A 17731-nucleotide genomic window follows, 5' to 3' on the forward strand; every position below is an offset into this window, starting at 1 on the left:
GTGACATCACCGCCTAAGGTGGGCGCTGCAGGTCAAGGGTCACCAGATTAGAGAAAAAGTATTTTGATGAGCGTAAAACACAAAGATTGTGTTGCCGTGGTAACCCGTAGCAGCGCAGCAGCTGATTGGCTGTCTGTAGTGACAATAGGGGGGCTAGCGGGGGGGGCTGGGGTTTGCCAATGAGCGTCCAAGTGTCAAAGTACTGAGCGCTGACTCATGTAGGTGTGTGTGTTCTAGTATTTAAAGAGCACACACACACACACACACCTCAGCTCTCCTTGGAGATTGTGTGTGCGTGAAGGTAAGAACTCCACAAACTTTGAACCCAAAACTGCAGGACGTGTTTTGTTAGCGTTAGCTGTAAGTCTTCAGTTGAGGGACACTTTTCTTTAAACGCTATTTTGTGCTAAGGATTGTTGGTCTAACTATAACAAAGAGATGCTAACAGCTAGGCGTTAGATGCTAACAGCTAGGCGTTGAATGCTAAAAGCTGGGAGTTAGATGCTAATAGTTAAGATTTTGGCATGAATAGTTGTCTTTTTTTCCTCTCGTTGTCACCAACATACCAGGCACCTGTTCATCTTTTCTTGGCTGCTCAAAGTTCAAAGGCCTGTCCATCATGTCTCGCTGCGGTGCTTTTATTCTGAAGGCCGTCGGCCTTATCTGCTGTCCCACCCACCATTGGCATGTCCAGATCCATAAACCAAACACGCCCATAGGAGGACTATGCTGAAGTGCTGAAAGCGAGTGCATATGTTGCTCGCTTGGTATAGTCGTACATAGAACTGACCTTTTCTGATGATGGGCGGAGCCTATCCCTGTCAATTATGCGGCTACTGGTGATATCGACGCGATGCATGGATCACTAATTCGTGATCCATTAAGCGCTTCACTAGCATGTGCTGATCAAAGTACACATTGTAAAAATACTATTTAAAAGAAAACTAATAAAAATATATAAAAAAAGTGGAATAAAAGAACAAACAGGCGAAATGTATATAAAAAGTTACCATGTTGATTCCAATAACACAAAGTTGCCATACAGGCGCTTTTTTCTTTTGAACTGTCGTTGCTTAAAAAATAATAATGAATGAAAATCAATGTTATGATTTATTCAGGTAGTCAAGGCTCCAATTAAATCAAATATTCCACTTTAAAATGTAGTTTGGACAAAATATTGCATATTTCTTGGGTTTGCCATTAAAAAAACGAAGTTTTCTTTGACAAAAAGGGCATAAAACAAACAAAAAAACATTTGAAAAAAAAACAACAACAACTTATAATCGACAGATAGACCTGAAGTTGATTTAGAGACTTACAGTAAGTCTTGAAAGTTGAGTAGGGCTCTTTTGGATCCCCAATAATTTTAGCGGGAAATCTGTCATTGCTCAAAAAATAATAATGAATTAAAATGAATTTTATTATCAATTATTGACTTTATTTGGCTCCGAATATTACACTTATAAAACATTTTTGGGGGGTAAATATTGCAAAATTGGTCTTTTTGCCTTGCCTTGTCATAACAGGATTTTCTTTGTCAAAAAGGGCATAAAACATTTTATTAAGTATTAACTTTATTTTGACAGATGGATCTGAAGGTAATTTAGATGATTAGGTGTTAAAATAATTTTTTAAATGTGTGACCTATTATATAAATCTCCTTATTCTAGGGAGATTTTTTAAAATGGTCATTGCTCAAAAAAATAATGAATCAAAATCAATGTTATGAATTATTGACCCATTTAAAGCTCTAAGCTCTTTACTTCACTTCAAATATTCCACTTCAACTTTTTTTTGGAGAGAAAATATTGCATATTTTGTGTTTTTTGACACATCAAAAAATAATAATGAATTAAAATCAATTTTATTATTGATTATTGACTTTATTTGGCTCCAAATATTACACTTATAAAACAATTTTTTGGGGGTAAATATTGCAAAATGTGTCTTTTTGCCATGCCTTGTCATAACAGGATTTTCTTTGTCAAAAAGGGCATAAAACATTTTATTAAGTATTAACTTTATTTTGACAGATGGATCTGAAGGTAATTTAGATGATTAGGTGTTAAAAATAATTTTAAAAATGTGTGACCTATTATATAAATCTCCTTATTTTAAGGAGATTTTTTAAAACGGTCATTGCTCAAAAAAATAATGAATCAAAATCAATGTTATGAATTATTGACCCATTTAAAGCTCTAAGCTCTTTACTTCACTTCAAATATTCCACTTCAACTTTTTTTTGGAGAGAAAATATTGCATATTTTGTTTTTGACACAAAAAAAGGGCATAAAACACAATTTTCGTTTTTTGTTTTTTTTACTTTATATATACATACACATATATACCTGAAGTTGATCTAGAGATTTACATAGTAAATAATAAAACAATCATTAAAACAATTATTAAATAGTATTCTAGGGAGATTTTTTTAAACTGTTATTGCTCTAAAAATAATAATGAATCAAAATCAATGTTGTTATGAATTATTGACCTATTAAAGGCTCTAATTTCTTCACATCTAATTACTTAGACATTTTTTTGAGGAAAAATATTGCATATTTTGTGTTTTTGCCACAAAAAAAGGGCATAAAACATACTTTTCGTTTGTTTTTTTTAATACTTTATAGCGACAGGTAGACCTGAAGTTAATTTCGAGACTTAAGTCTTGAAAGTTAAAAAACTTATTTTTAACACTTTTAGGAGTAGTGTTTGAATCCCCAATAATTTTAGCGGGAAATCTGTCATTACTCAAAAATTAATGTTGTTATGAATTATTGACTTTTTTTGGCTCCAATTACTACACATCAAATATTCCACTTAAAAAAATTTGGGGGGGGTGAAATATTGCAAAATTTGGGTTTTTGCCATGAAAAACAGGATTTTCTTAGACAAAAAGGGCATAAAACAAACAAAAAAACATAAAAAACTAACAACAACTAATAATCGACAGTTAAATCTGGAGTTGATTTAGAGACTCAAGTCTTGACAGTTTAAAAAAAAAAATGTATGACTTATTTTAAACACTTTTATGAGTAGGGCTCTTTTGGATCCCCAATAATTTTAACGGGAAATCTGTCATTGCTCAAAAAATAATAATTAATTCAAATCAATGTTGTTATGAATTATTGACTTTTTTGCCTCAAATTACTTCACATCAAATATTCCAACTAAAAAAAATTTGGGAGTAAAAAATATTGCAAAAATTGTGTTTTTGCCATGAAAAACAGGATTTTCTTTTTCAAAAAGGGCCTAAAACATTTTTAAAAAAGTATTAACTTTATATTGACAGATGACTCTGAAGGTAATATAGATGATTAGGTGTTAAAAATCATTTAAAAAATGTATGACCTACTTAGGAGATTTATTTTAAACTGTCATTGCTGTAAAAATAGTAATTAATCAAAATCAATGTTATGAATTATTGACGTGTTTAAGGCTCTAATTACTTCACATCAAATAATCAACTTCATGTTGTTATGAAATATTGACTTGTTTTGGCTCCAATTACTTCACATCAAATATTCCACCTAAAAAATTTTGGGAGTAAAAAACATTGCAAAATTTGTTTTTGCCATGAAAAACAGGATTTTCTTTGTCAAAAAGGGCATAATTAAAAAAAAAAAAAGTATTAACTTTATATGGACAGATGACTCTGATGGTAATATAGATGATTAGGTGTTAAAAATCATTTAAAAAATGTAAACTTTTAAACTGTGATTGCTGTAAAAATAATAATGAATCAAAATCAATGTTATGAATTATTGATGTATTTAAGGCTCTAATTACTTCACATCAAATATTCCACTTTATGTTGTTATGTTGTTATTAATTATTTATATTTGTATTAACTTGTTTTGGCTCCAATTACTTCACTCCAAATATTGCAAAAATTGTGTTTTTGCCATGAAAAACTGGATTTTCTTTGACAAAAAGGACATAAAACATTTTGAAAAAGTATTAACATTATATTGACAGGTGAATCCGAAGGTTAAAAATACTTTTAAAAAATGTATGACCTATTCTATTTTTTTAAACTGTCATTGCTCTAAAAATAATAATGAATCGAAATCAATGTTGTTATGAATTATTCACCTATTTAGGCTCTAATTACTTCACATCAAATATTCAACTTTGGCTTTTTTTTTTTTAGATAAAATATTGCATATTTAGTTTTTTTGTCACAAAAAAAAAAGGCATAAAACATTTTATTTTTAATTTTTTATATCGACATATAGCCCTGAAGTTGATCTAGAGATTTACATGGTAAATAATAAACAATGAATTAAAAAAAATAATATATGACTTATATTTAGCATTTTTATGACTAAGACCCTCCCGGGTCCCCAGGACCAAACTTGACGGCAGCCTTAAAGATTTAAAAAAATGTATATATCGTAATGGTTTTGAAAATTTTAAAATATGCATGCTTAGATTTTTCAGTGTGCGGCCCCCAATGCCACTGGGCTACAGTAATGAAAGCTGCTCGGTTGGTCACATGATCACTTCCTCCCTACAGGTCACATGGCACTGGTGTCTGAGTTCCTGAGTCAGCTGACGCTGTCGCACAGCGGGGTGAGTGATGACGTCGCGCAGGATGTACGTAGCTCTAAAAAAAACCCAGACTAGAACATTCTGTCGCGTCTCTGCAGGAGAGGGAGCCCCTCTACCCCACCGTGGTCCCGGCCAGAGACTTTGACCCGGCCAGAGACGCCGCACGCTTGGAGGCGGCTCTCAGAGTCAAAGGTGGGATTAGGATAAGCCATGGAACGTCGCAAAAATGATTTCACTGTCGGTATGTCCACGGCGATGACGACGCCATCTTGTCTGCAGGAGTGGACGAGCAAACCGTCATCGATATCCTGACCAGGAGAACCTACGAGCAGCGGCGGGAGATTGCTTTCGATTATGAGCGACTGGCCAAAAAGGTTCTACATGTCTCCAACGTAACCGTGTGACATCATCAACATCGTCATGGTTTGCTTTGTAGGACCTCGCTGTGGCCCTGAAGGGGGCGCTGTCGGGTTCTCTGGAGGCGCTGATGCTGGGCCTGATGAAGAGCCCCACCCAGTACGACGCCTCCATGCTCAACGGCGCCATGAAGGTCGCACTGGGCGTCACAAACCGCCAACCGTCCGGCAGAGACGGGAAAACGGCAGACTTTGAGACTTGTTTTTTACCCCGCAGGGTCTCGGAACCGACGAGGAGACTCTCAACGAGATCGTCTGCTCCAGAAACTACGAGGAACTCGCCCAGATCAAAACAGTTTACAGAGAAAGTGTGTCCCTGTGTATTCCCGTCACAGACGTTTGTCAGATAGCATTGATAGAAGCAGTTAGCATAGATTATTACTCATTTGCAGCAGCTAGCATTGATAGAAGCAGTTAGCATAGATTATTACTCATTTGCAGCAGCTATCATCAATTGGTATCAATTCGCATCAGGACCAGGAAGCATCAATTAGCATAAGATAGCACCAGCAAGCACTGATTAAAGCAACTAAAATCAGTTAGCATTGGTAGAATTAGCTAGCATTTGTTAGGATTGATGAAAGCAACTAGAGTCAGTTAGCATTAACAGAAACAGCTAACATCAATTAACATTGGTAGAAGAAGCTAGTATCAGTTAGCATTACTAGAAACAGCTAGCATCAGTTAGCCTTGATATAATTAGCTATCATCAGTTAACATTAATAGGAGCGGCTAGCATCAACCAGCATTGATAATCAATAGAAGCAACTTGTGTCAGGTAGCATTAACAGAAGCTAACATCAGATAATGTTGATAAAAGCAGCTAGCATCAGTTGACATTGATAGAAGCAGCTAACATCAGTTAGCATTGATAAAAACAGCTAGCATCAACAGAATCAGCCAGCTTAAGTTAGCATTGATAATAAACAGTTCAAATCAGTCAGCATTGATAGAAGCAACTAGCATCGGTTAGCACTGATAGAAGCAGCTAATATCAGTTAGAATTGATAGAAGAAGCTAGAATCAGTTAGCATTGATAGAAGCAGCTAGCATCAGTTAGCGTTGATAGAAGCAGTTAGCATCATAATGAGTTAGTGTTCGTTACGTTGAAATCTGCCTCACGACTGGATGTGTGTTGCTGTGTCCACAGTGTTTAAGAAAGATCTAGAAAAAGACGTGGCAGGAGACACTTCGGGAGACTTCGCCAAGCTGCTCTTGGCTCTGGTTCAGGTTCCTAACAACACTTGTCACCTCTTAAACATACAACGGATGTCCTGAAATATCTGAATGAACCTTTTCCCCTCAGAACAAACGAGACGAACCCTCCAACGTGGTGGAATATCAGCAGATTGACGACGATGCCAGAGTGAGTTTGTTAACGTCCATTCATCCAGTGTTTTTCAACCACTGTGCCACGGCACAATAGTAGATACAGTCTGGTGTGCCGTGGGAGATAATGTATGTCAGGTTCAAACACTGATGACATCTATTAAACAAGACAAGAGGCAAAGAATTAAACAGAGACAGAATTCCACCCGATTGTAGCTGAGATAGGCTCCAGCGCCCCCCGCTACCCCGAAGGGACTAAGCGGTAGAAAATGGATGGATGGATGGAGAATTCAATTTGGACTCAATATTGAGGAGAGTCGTCTGTACACTGTACCCCTGGACAGTATCTCAGCACGCTCTGCCAAAAGATTGCACGCCTCCTTCTTTTATTTTGGACCATCCCCGACCACATGGCCACCGCTGTTTCCAAAGGACAAAGGTCGCAAAAAGTTCACAGAAAAGGTCCTAAACAATTCACAGAAAAGGTCAGTTCAAAAAGAGTTCGTAAAATAGTTCCAAACGAGGTCCATAAAATAGTTCAAAAAGACGTTTGTAAACCAGTTCAAAAAGGAGGTTCAAAAAGAGGTCGTCAGGAAATTGGGCAGATCCTGTCTTCTCTCCGCTTTGAAGTCCTTGGGTTAGAACAATATCTTTCTGTTGATTACCATACATGAAAGAAAACAGGAACACCTTCATCTTGCTTCCCCCCCTACACAGTGGAGTTTTATGAGCCTTACTCTTGGTAGATGTCAAAGACAGCTTTTGTCTTCTCACCAGACCCTCAATGTAACACAAAGTTTTTGTGATAATTTAGAAACAATTATTCTAACAATGTAATTTCACATAAGTGGGTTAAAAATATTTTTTTGCAAACCAGTAATTATTATCCGCAAATAATGCGCCGTTGTTGAGTGTCTGTACTATCTAGAGCTCGGCAGAGTAACCGTGTAATACTCTTCCATATCAGTAGGTGGCAGCAGGTAGCTAATTGCTGTGTAGATGTCGGTATACATGGTGTGTCGTGATCACAATATGCGGGAGGCAGCGTGCAGGTAATAAGGTATCTAACGCTTAAACAAAAAATAAACAGAAGGCGAGTGAAGGCATTGAAGTCATTGACGCTTAGGGATAGATAGATAGATAGATAGATAGATAGATAGATAGATAGATAGATAGATAGATAGATAGACAGACAGACAGACAGACAGACAGACAGACAGACAGACAGACAGACAGACAGACAGACAGACAGACAGACAGACAGACAGACAGACAGACAGACAGACAGACAGACAGACAGACAGACAGACAGACAGACAGACAGACAGACAGACAGACAGACAGACAGATAGATAGATGGATGGATGGATGGATGGATGGATGGATGGATAGGTAGGTAGGTCTTTATTGTCATTGTACATGTACAACGAAACTTTGTTTTCAACACAAACCCGTTAAAGATTAGACAAACAAACAGTGTACAGGGTTACAGAACAGGAACGCTGATGGGTCGCCACAAGGCGCCCCGTAAAAGATGGGAAAAAGGTACACCGCTGGGGAAGGATGAGTAAAAAAATACAATCTAGACTGGGCTCCTAAGGTGGGCCAGTCTGGAGTGGGAAAAAACGTCCATAGCAAAGCACATATACATATTACAACGTACATCTCGAGATATTTGCAACAGAGGGAAGGTAGTGCGAGGTCATGATGGTAGGCCGCAGCTCTCAGGCGCTGACCATCCATTCATAACCCCTATGGGATTTGCGTCGAGGGCGTTGGGTTGGGGGGGTGGGGTGTGTATGTGTGGCGTATATTTTTGTGGATGCATGTTTGTGTGTACACCCGTAGTGTGTCTCTGTTCCGCGGCCTTGATGTTTGTGCAGTCGCTAATCCAAAGTCAACAACAACAGGTGTGTGTCCATGAGAGACAAGAAGGGAGTTTGTTGTGTCTTTGCTGCACTGTCCTTCGGGAGAGTCTCGACGCCAGGGAATCAACGCAAGTTAGAATGTTTTGTATGCGAGTGAAACTAAAATTTGCTTTTCACTCTAAATTGTCTATGACTGGTCCTCAAAAACTGCGGGTCAGACAGTCCGATGTGATCCAAAATCACAAGAGTGTCCACAGTTCTTCCCGCATCCTCCAATCATTTGTGGCAGCTTTGGACTACTTTGAAGACTGCCAGCAACTTCCAATTTGTCGACAAACCAGAGCAACACTTACTCCAATCAGCAGATGTCCTGTTGTCATAATTTCGAATAGGTAGATATCAATCAATCAATCAATGTTTATTTATATAGCCCTTAATCACAAGTGTCTCAAAGGGCTGCACAAGCCACAACGACATCCTCGGTACAGAGCCCACATACGGGCAAGGAAAAACTCACCCCAGTGGGACGTCAATGTGAATGACTATGAGAAACCTTGGAGAGGACCGCATATGTGGGTAACCCACCCCCTCTCTAGGGGAGACCGAAAGCAATGGATGTCGAATGGGTCTGACATAATATTGTGAAAGTCCAGTCCACAGCGGATCCAACACATCAGCGAAAGTCCAGTCCATAGTGGGGCCAGCAGGAAACCATCCCGAGCGGAGACGGGTCAGCAACGTAGAGATGTCCCCAACCGATGCACAGGCTAGCGGTCCACCCCGGGTCCCGACTCTGGACAACCAGCACTTCATCCGTGGCCACCGGACCTGTGCAACTCCCCCTCCGTAAGGGACAGGGGAGCAGAGGAGAAAAGAAAAGAAAAGAAACGGCAGATCAACTGGTCTAAAAAGGGAGTCTATTTAAAGGCTAGAGTATACAAATGAGTTTTAAGATGGGACTTAAATGCTTCTACTGAGGTAGCATCTCTAACTTTTACCGGGAGGGCATTCCATAGTAATGGAGCCCGAATAGAAAACGCTCTATAGCCCGCAGACTTTTTTTGGGCTCTGGGAATCACTAATAAGCCGGAGTTCTTTGAACGCAGATTTCTTGCCGGGACATATGGTACAATACAATCGGCAAGATAGGCAGGAGCTAGACCGTGTAGTATTATATCTTCACGTCCTCGACAGAAAAGGGTCGCCAGGCACGCGGCACTCCTTCTTCTCCCAAGAGTCCGTCGTGTGTCCAGCAACAACCGCTTCGTCACGACAGCAGGTTCCCCCAAACCAAAGATCTTGTCAATTTCGTTGAGGCCAGTTAAATAGTTCCAATGTTTAGATTTGGAGAGCAGTGCAAAAAGAGGCAACAAGAAAGTTAAGACAAGACAAAGAAGCAAGCAGGAGAGATAAGGGCGAGGAAAGGGGAGCGTCCACCCTCGATGAGTGCCAGAGAGAAAGATGGCTATGCAAAACTAAACTAAAACTGAACTGGCTACAAAGTAAACAAAAACAGAATGCTGGACGACAGCAAAGACTTACAGCATGTGGAGCAGACGGCGTCCACAAAGTACATCCGTACATGACAATCAACAATGTCCCCACAAAGAAGGATAGCGTCCACACAACTGACATAGTCTTGATTGCAAAGCAGGTGCGGGGGAATAGCGTTCAAGGAAGACATGAAACTGCAACAGGAAAATACCAACAAAACAGGAAAAGCCACCAAAATAGGAGCGCAAGACAAGAACTAAAACACTACACACAGGAAAACACTAAAAACTTCAAAATAAGTCACGGCGTGATGTGACAGGTGGTGACAGTACACCTACTTTGAGACAAGACCTATAGTGATGCATGGTTAGTTATGGTGTGAATTCAAATCCAACAATTGCAAGAACGACTTTTTATTGTCAATATCGGCTACTGAGTTTCATTTTTCAATGTTTTCTGCTGGTGGTGTGCCTCTGGATTTTTTCCAATGGAAAAAAAAAAGTGCCTTGGCTCAAAAAAGGTTGAAAAACACTGCATTCATCAACGAATCAGACAATAAAATCCACACTTGGTGTCCTTCAGAGTCTCTATGAAGCTGGCGTGAAGCGCAAAGGAACTGACGTGTCCGTCTGGATCTCCATCATGACCCAGAGGAGCGTCCCACACCTGCAGAGAGGTGAGGCAAACTCCCACAAGAAACAAATCCTACTGATGGATAAGAAATGTACTTTGTGTGTGTGTGTGTGTGTGTGTCAGTGTTTGAGCGCTACAAGAGCTACAGTCCGTACGACATGAAGGAGAGCATCATGAAGGAAGTCAAGGGCGACCTGGAGAAGTCCTTCCTGACACTCGGTACTTTTGTAAAAGATCATTTTTTGGCGTAACGTTGTTTCCGTTTGTTACATAAATGGCATGTTAGCATGACAGTGTTTGTATCTGCGAGATAATTAGCATTTAGCATAGCGTTGTTTAGGTTTGTTAGGTAATTAGCATGTTAGCATGATAGCATTGTTTCTGTTTGTTAGATAATTAGCTTGTTAGCATGCTGCTGTATACGTTGTTAGGTAATTAACATGTTAGAATAATAGCATTGTTTCCGTTTGTTTGATTATTAGCTTGTTAGCATGCTGTTGTATATGTTGTTAGGTAATTAACATGTTAGAATAATAGCATTGTTTCCGTTTGTTTGATTATTAGCATGATGTTGTTTACCTTGTTAGGTATGTGGCATGTTAGCATGATAGCACTGCTTTCCGTTTGTTGAATAATTATCTCTTTAGCATGCTGTTGTTTACCTTGTTATGTATGTAGCATAATAGCATGATAGCATTGTTTATGTTTTTTGAATAATTAGCTTGTTAGCATGCTGTTGTTTACCTTGTCAGGTATGTAGCATGATAGCATTGTTTCCGTTTGTTGAATAATTCGCTCTTTAGCATGCTGTTGTTTACCTTGTTTGTGAGATAATAAACTTGTTAGCATGCTGTTGTTTACCTTTTTAGATATGTAGCATTTTAGCACAGTAGCATTTTTCACATTTGTTAAAAAATTAACTTGTTAGCATGTTGTTGTTTACCTTGTTATATATGTAGCATGTTAACGTGATAGCATTGTTTCCGTTTGCTGAATAATTAGCTTGTTAGTATGCTGTTGTTTACCTTGATATGTATGTAGCATGTTAGCATGATAGCATTGTTTCCGTTTATTGAATAATTAGCTTGTTAGCATGCTGTTGTTTACCTTGTTATGTATGTAGCATGTTAGCAAGATATGATTGTTTCCGTTTGTTAAATAATTAGCTTGTTATCACGCTGTTGTTTACCTTGTTAGGTATGTAGCATGATAGCATTGTTTCCTTTTGTTGAATAATTAGGTTGTTAGCATGCTGTTGTTTACATTGTTAGGTATGTAGCATGTTAGCATAGTAGCATGTTCCCCGTTTGTTAGATAATTAATTTGTTAGAATGCCGTTGTTTACCTTTTTAGATATGTAGCATAGTAGCATTTTCCCCCTTTGTTAAATAATTAGCTTGTTAGCAAGCTGTTGTTTACCTTGTTATGTATGTAGCATGATAGCATCTTTCCCGTTTGTTGAATAATTAGCTTGTTAGCATGCTGTTGTTTACCTTGTTCTGTATGTAGCATGACAGCATTGTTTCTGTTTGTTAAATAATTAGCTTGTTCGCATGCTGTTGTTTACCTTGTTATGTATGTAGCATGTTAGCATTGTTTCTGTTTGGTAAATAATTAGCTTGTTAACATCTTGTTGTTTACCTTGTTAGGCATTTAGCATGTTAGCACGAAACACAAGTTAGCACAGTTAGCGGTTACCGTGTTACGAAGCTTTGAACCAGAGAGGTGAAATGTGTTGACAGTGGAGTGTGTGGAGAACAAGCAGCTGTACTTCGCCAACAGACTCAACGATGCCATGAAGGTAACGTTTTATATCACACCTGCTTGGCTTGACCTGGGAGTGACCTTTGTGTGACCTTCGTCTGACCTCAGACTAAAGGTGCCAAGGAGAAAGTGTTGACTCGCATCATGGTGTCTCGCTGCCAAGTGGACCTGATGAAGATCAGAAATCAGTTCAAGAAGCAACACAAACGCTCTCTGTACCAAACCATCGTTGTACGTATGATAGCCGCTCTCATCTCCATCCTCATCATCCATGTCATTCTCATCCTTGGACTCTTCCTTATCAATATCCTCATTCTCATCCTTGTACTTTTCCTTCTCTTCATTCTCATTCTCATCCATGTCATCTTTGTTTTCATCCTCTTCATCTTTATACTCATTCTCACCACCATCTCCATCTTTCTCACCCACACATTACCATCCCCATAATTGTTATCCTCAAACTAATCCTTCTCGTCCTCATCATTATCATCTGTACCTTTGGCATCCTTATACTCATATATATCCTCCTCATTCCTATCATCATTATACTCATCAACCTTATTGTCATACTCATCCTCATCCTTGTCTCCACTTTTATCCTCATTATCATTACACTCAGCTTTACCCTAATTCACATCTTCTTCATACTCATCCCACCCTCCTCGTCCTCATTTTCATTCTTGTTATCCTTATACTCATCCCCATTTTCCTCATACTCTTGCTCATCATCTTTATTACCATTCTCACCCTTATCCCATCCTCCTCATTCTCATCTTTATACTCATCCTCATCATTGTTATTACTACTGTCATTCTCATCTTTATATCCTCCTCCTCATATTCATTCTCCCATCTCCCCTTTTACATTAGTATCATCTTCAACCTTTTCATCCTCATTATCCTTATACTTATCCTCATGCTTACCCTTCCCATCCTCTTTATACTCACATAATTCTCATCATCCTCATTACTATTATCATCCTTCGTATATCCTCATCATCTTTATAGTCTTCTTCACCCGTATGCCCATCCTCCTCAACACATAATCTCATTCCCAGTATCATACTGATTCTTATCCTGGTCCTTATAATCCTCGTCATTCCTATATTCATCTTTTTCCTCCTCATCCTCATACTTGTCATTCTCATTATCCTTACACTTATCCTTCTCATCATTTTTGTAATTCTTATGTTCATCCTCACTCTCATCATTCTTATTATCCTCATTACCATTATAATTCTTATTCTCATCCTTATATCCATCATCATCCTTATATTCCCCCCCACCCTTATGCCCACCCTCCTTAGTCACATTATTCTCATCCCCATCATCATCCTGATTCTTACCCTTGTCCTTATCATCCTTGTCATTCTTATATTCATCTTCATCCTCCTCATTCTCCTACTTGTCATTCTCATCATCCTTCTCACGTCCTCATTCTTATCCTCCTTGTCATCCTTAAATTCATCCTGACTCTCATCATCCTCATCACCATTATCATCCTTATTCCCATCCGTATATCCTCATCATCCTTATATTCTTCTTCAGTCTCATGGCCATCCTCTTTAACCACATTATTCTCATACTGATTGTAATCCTCTTCCTTATAATCCTTGTCAATCCTATATTAATTCTTATCCTCCTTATCCTCATTCTTATCATTATCATCATCCTCATTCTTATCCCCCTACTTCTCATCCTTCTCATCCTTGTATTCATCCTCACACTCATCATTCTCATCATCCTCATTACCATATTAATTCTCGTTGTCATCCATTATTCTCATCCCCATTATCATCCTGATTCTTATCCTCATCCGTGTCATTCCTATATTCATCATCATTCTCATACAGTACTTGTCATTCTCATTATCCTTACTCTTCATTCTCATTCTTACTTATCATCATTATATTCACCCTCACTCTCATCCTTTTCATTACCATTATAATCATTATCCATATATCCTCATCATCCTTAATATTCTTCCTCACCCTTATGCCCATCCTCCTTATTCACATTATTCTCATCCCCATCAAATTCCTGATTCTTATCCTCCTCGTCATTCCTATATTCATCCTCATCCTCCTCATTCTCATCCTCATACTTGTCATTCTAGTCATCCTTATACTTATCCTTCTCAGCATCGTCATTTGTATCCTCCTGCTTATCATCCTCGTCATCCTTATATTCATCCTGACACTCATCATTCTCATGATCCTCATTACCATTATAATTCTTGTTCTCATCCATTATTCTCATCCATTATTCTCAACCCCATTATCATCCTAATTCTTAAGCTCATCCTTGTCATCCTCGGCATTCCTATATTCATCATCATTCTCATACAGTACCTGTCATTCTCATCATCCTTACTCTTATCATTCTCATCATCCTCATTCCTACTTATCATCCCTATATTCATTCTTACTCTCATCATTCTCATTACCATTATCATCCTTATCCATATATCCTCATCATCCTTATATTCTTCCTCACCCTTATGCCCATCCTCCTTATTCACATTATTCTCATCCCCATCAAATTCCTGATTCTTATCCTCCTCGTCATTCCTATATTCATCCTCATCCTCCTCATTCTCATCCTCATACTCGTCATTCTAATCATCATTATACTTATCCTTCTCAGCATCGTCATTTGTATCCTCCTGCTTATCATCCTCGTCATTTGTATCCTCCTGCTTATCATCCTCGTCATTTGTATCCTCCTGCTTATCAGCCTCGTCATCCTTATTCATCCTGACACTCATCATTCTCATGATCCTCATTACCATTATCATTCTTGTTCTCATCCATTATTCTCATCCATTATTCTCAACCATTATTCTCATCCTCATCATCATCCTGATTCTTATCCTCATTGTTGTTATCCTCGTCATTCTTATACTCATCATCATTCTCATACAGTACTTGTCATTCTCATCATCCTTACTCTTATCCTTCTCATCATCCCATCATCCTCATTCTTACTTACCATCCTTATATTCATCCTCACTCTCATCATTCTCATTACCATTATCATCCTTATCCATATATCCTCATCAGCCTTATATTCTTCCTCAGCCTTATGCCCATCCTCCTTATTCACATTATTCTCATCCCCGATCAAATTCCTGATTCTTATCCTCCTCGTCATTCCTATATTCATCCTCATCCTCCTCATTCTCATCCTCATACTTGTCATTCTAATCATCCTTATACTTATCCTTCTCAGCATCGTCATTTGTATCCTCCTGCTTATCATCCTCGTCATCCTTATATTCATCCTCACACTCGTCATTCTCATCATCCTCATTGCCATTATCATTCTTGTTCTCATCCATTATTCTCATCCCCATTATCATCCTGATTATTATCCTCTTCCTTGTCATCCTTATATTCATCCTGACACTCATCATTCTCATCATCCTCATTACCATTATCATTATTATTCTCATCCCCATTATCATCCGGATTCTTATGCTCATCCTTGTCATCCTCGGCATTCCTATATTCATCATCATCCTCATACAGTACTTGTCATTTTCATCATCCTTACTCTTATCATTCTCATCATCCTCATTCTTATTTATCATCCCTATACTCATCCTTACTCTCATCATTCTCATTACCATTATCATCCTTATCCATATATCCTCATCAGCCTTATATTCTTCCTCACCCTTATGCCCATGCTCCTTATTCACATTATTCTCATCCCCATCAAATTCCTGATTCTTATCCTCCTCGTCATTCCTATATTCATCCTCATCCTCCTCATTCTCATCCTCATACTCGTCATTCTAATCATCCTTATACTTATCCTTCTCAGCATCGTCATTTGTATCCTCCTGCTTATCATCCTCGTCATCCTTATAGTCATCCTCACACTCGTCATTCTCATCCTCCTCATTGCCATTATCATTCTTGTTCTCATCCATTATTCTCATCCTCATTATCATCCTGATTCTTATCCTCATCGTTGTTATCCTCGTCATTCTTATACTCATCATCATTCTCATACAGTACTTGTCATTCTCATCATCCTTACTCTTATCCTTCTCATCATCCCATCATCCTCATTCTTACTTACCATCCTTATATTCATCCTCACTCTCATCATTCTCATTACCATTATCATCCTTATCCATATATCCTCATCAGCCTTATATTCTTCCTCACCCTTATGCCCATGCTCCTTATTCACATTATTCTCATCCCCATCAAATTCCTGATTCTTATCCTCCTCGTCATTCCTATATTCATCCTCATCCTCCTCACTCTCATCCTCATACTCGTCATTCTAATCATCCTTATACTTATCCTTCTCAGCATCGTCATTTGTATCCTCCTGCTTATCATCCTTGTCATCCTTATATTCATCCTTTATTTATTATCATTTATCCTCACACTCATCATTCTCATCATCCTCATTGCCATTATCATTCTTGTTCTCATCCATTATTCTCATCCATTATTCTCCTCCTCATTATCATCCTGATTCTTATCCTCATCGTTGTTATCCTCGTCATTCTTATACTCATCATCATTCTCATACAGTACTTGTCATTCTCATCATCCTTACTCTTATCCTTCTCATCATCCCATCATCCTCATTCTTACTTACGATCCTTATATTCATCCTCACTCTCATGATTCTCATTACCATTATCATCCTTATCCATACATCCTCATCAACCTTATATTCTTCCTCACCCTTAAGCCCATCCTCCTCATTCACATTATTCTCATCCCCATCAAATTCCTGATTCTTATCTTTGTCATTCCTATATTCATCCTCATCTTCCTCATTATCATCCTCATACTTGTCATTCTAATCATCCTTATACTTATTCTTCTCAGCATCGTCATTTGTATCCTCCTGCTTATCATCCTCGTCATCATTATATTCATCCTCAATCTTATCATTCTCATCATCCTCATCCCATCATCATCCTTTAAATACTTACCTAATGTAATCCTTGTCATCCTCATTGTAACCCTAATCCCCCTCACACTCATCTTCATCATTCTTATCATCCTCATCCCCATTATCATCCTCCTCCACATTTTCCTCATTCTCATCCTCATGGTGACCGTGTGGTTTCAGGAGCACACCAAGGGAGACTACCAGATGGCTCTGCTGTCTCTGTGCGGAGGAGACGACTGAACGTCTTCCCGCCAGACCTCACAAGCTGCCCATTAGGTCATTACCCACAATGCCTCTGTGCCTCATCACGTCTTTATGACGTCATTACCCACACAATCTATATTGTGCTTATCGAGCAGCTTCTTTCAATAAAACTAAGAATGCTTCCTTCTTGTCAGTGTATAGCAGCATGTGACCACCAGAGGGCAGCAGAGACATTCATATAAGTTTTCAATTGCTTTGTTGTGTGTTTGTGGGTGTTGTTGACAAAGAGGCGCGTCGTCAACAATTGCCATGTGATGAAAGCAGCAGAATGCTGGCGGGAATTCTCGACAAACAAAACACGCTTTCTGTTCCGCCGTTTTGTTACCGCCGCTTGTTAGTGTGCAGCAGAAAGAATATGCAAATAAGGCGTTGCATTTAATGTCTGACAATCACGACTTAGTCACTGACTAGTTGCTCGGCCCGCGGCGTGAAGCCCTGATGGCGGCGTAACGGAGCCTGCTTGTTTGTTGTACCATTAGCATAA

The 17731-nt window shown here is 38.7% G+C and overlaps 1 protein-coding gene across 1 annotated transcript; it reads left to right on the forward strand.

Moving 5' to 3' along the window:
* Positions 1–149: 149 nt before the first annotated feature.
* LOC133630883 (annexin A2-like) lies at positions 150–17354 on the forward strand. Its single transcript, XM_062022707.1, has 13 exons — positions 150–301; positions 4520–4575; positions 4653–4746; positions 4834–4928; positions 4991–5104; positions 5188–5278; positions 6121–6200; positions 6277–6336; positions 10244–10337; positions 10418–10513; positions 12037–12095; positions 12167–12289; positions 17164–17354. The coding sequence occupies exons 2-13, from the start codon at positions 4525–4527 to the stop codon at positions 17221–17223; spliced, it is 1017 nt and encodes a 338-aa protein (XP_061878691.1). The 5' UTR covers positions 150–301; positions 4520–4524; the 3' UTR covers positions 17224–17354.
* The last annotated feature ends 377 nt before the right edge of the window (positions 17355–17731 follow it).

Source organism: Entelurus aequoreus, linkage group LG02 (genome assembly GCF_033978785.1).
Source record: "Entelurus aequoreus isolate RoL-2023_Sb linkage group LG02, RoL_Eaeq_v1.1, whole genome shotgun sequence".
NCBI lineage: Eukaryota > Metazoa > Chordata > Actinopteri > Syngnathiformes > Syngnathidae > Entelurus > Entelurus aequoreus.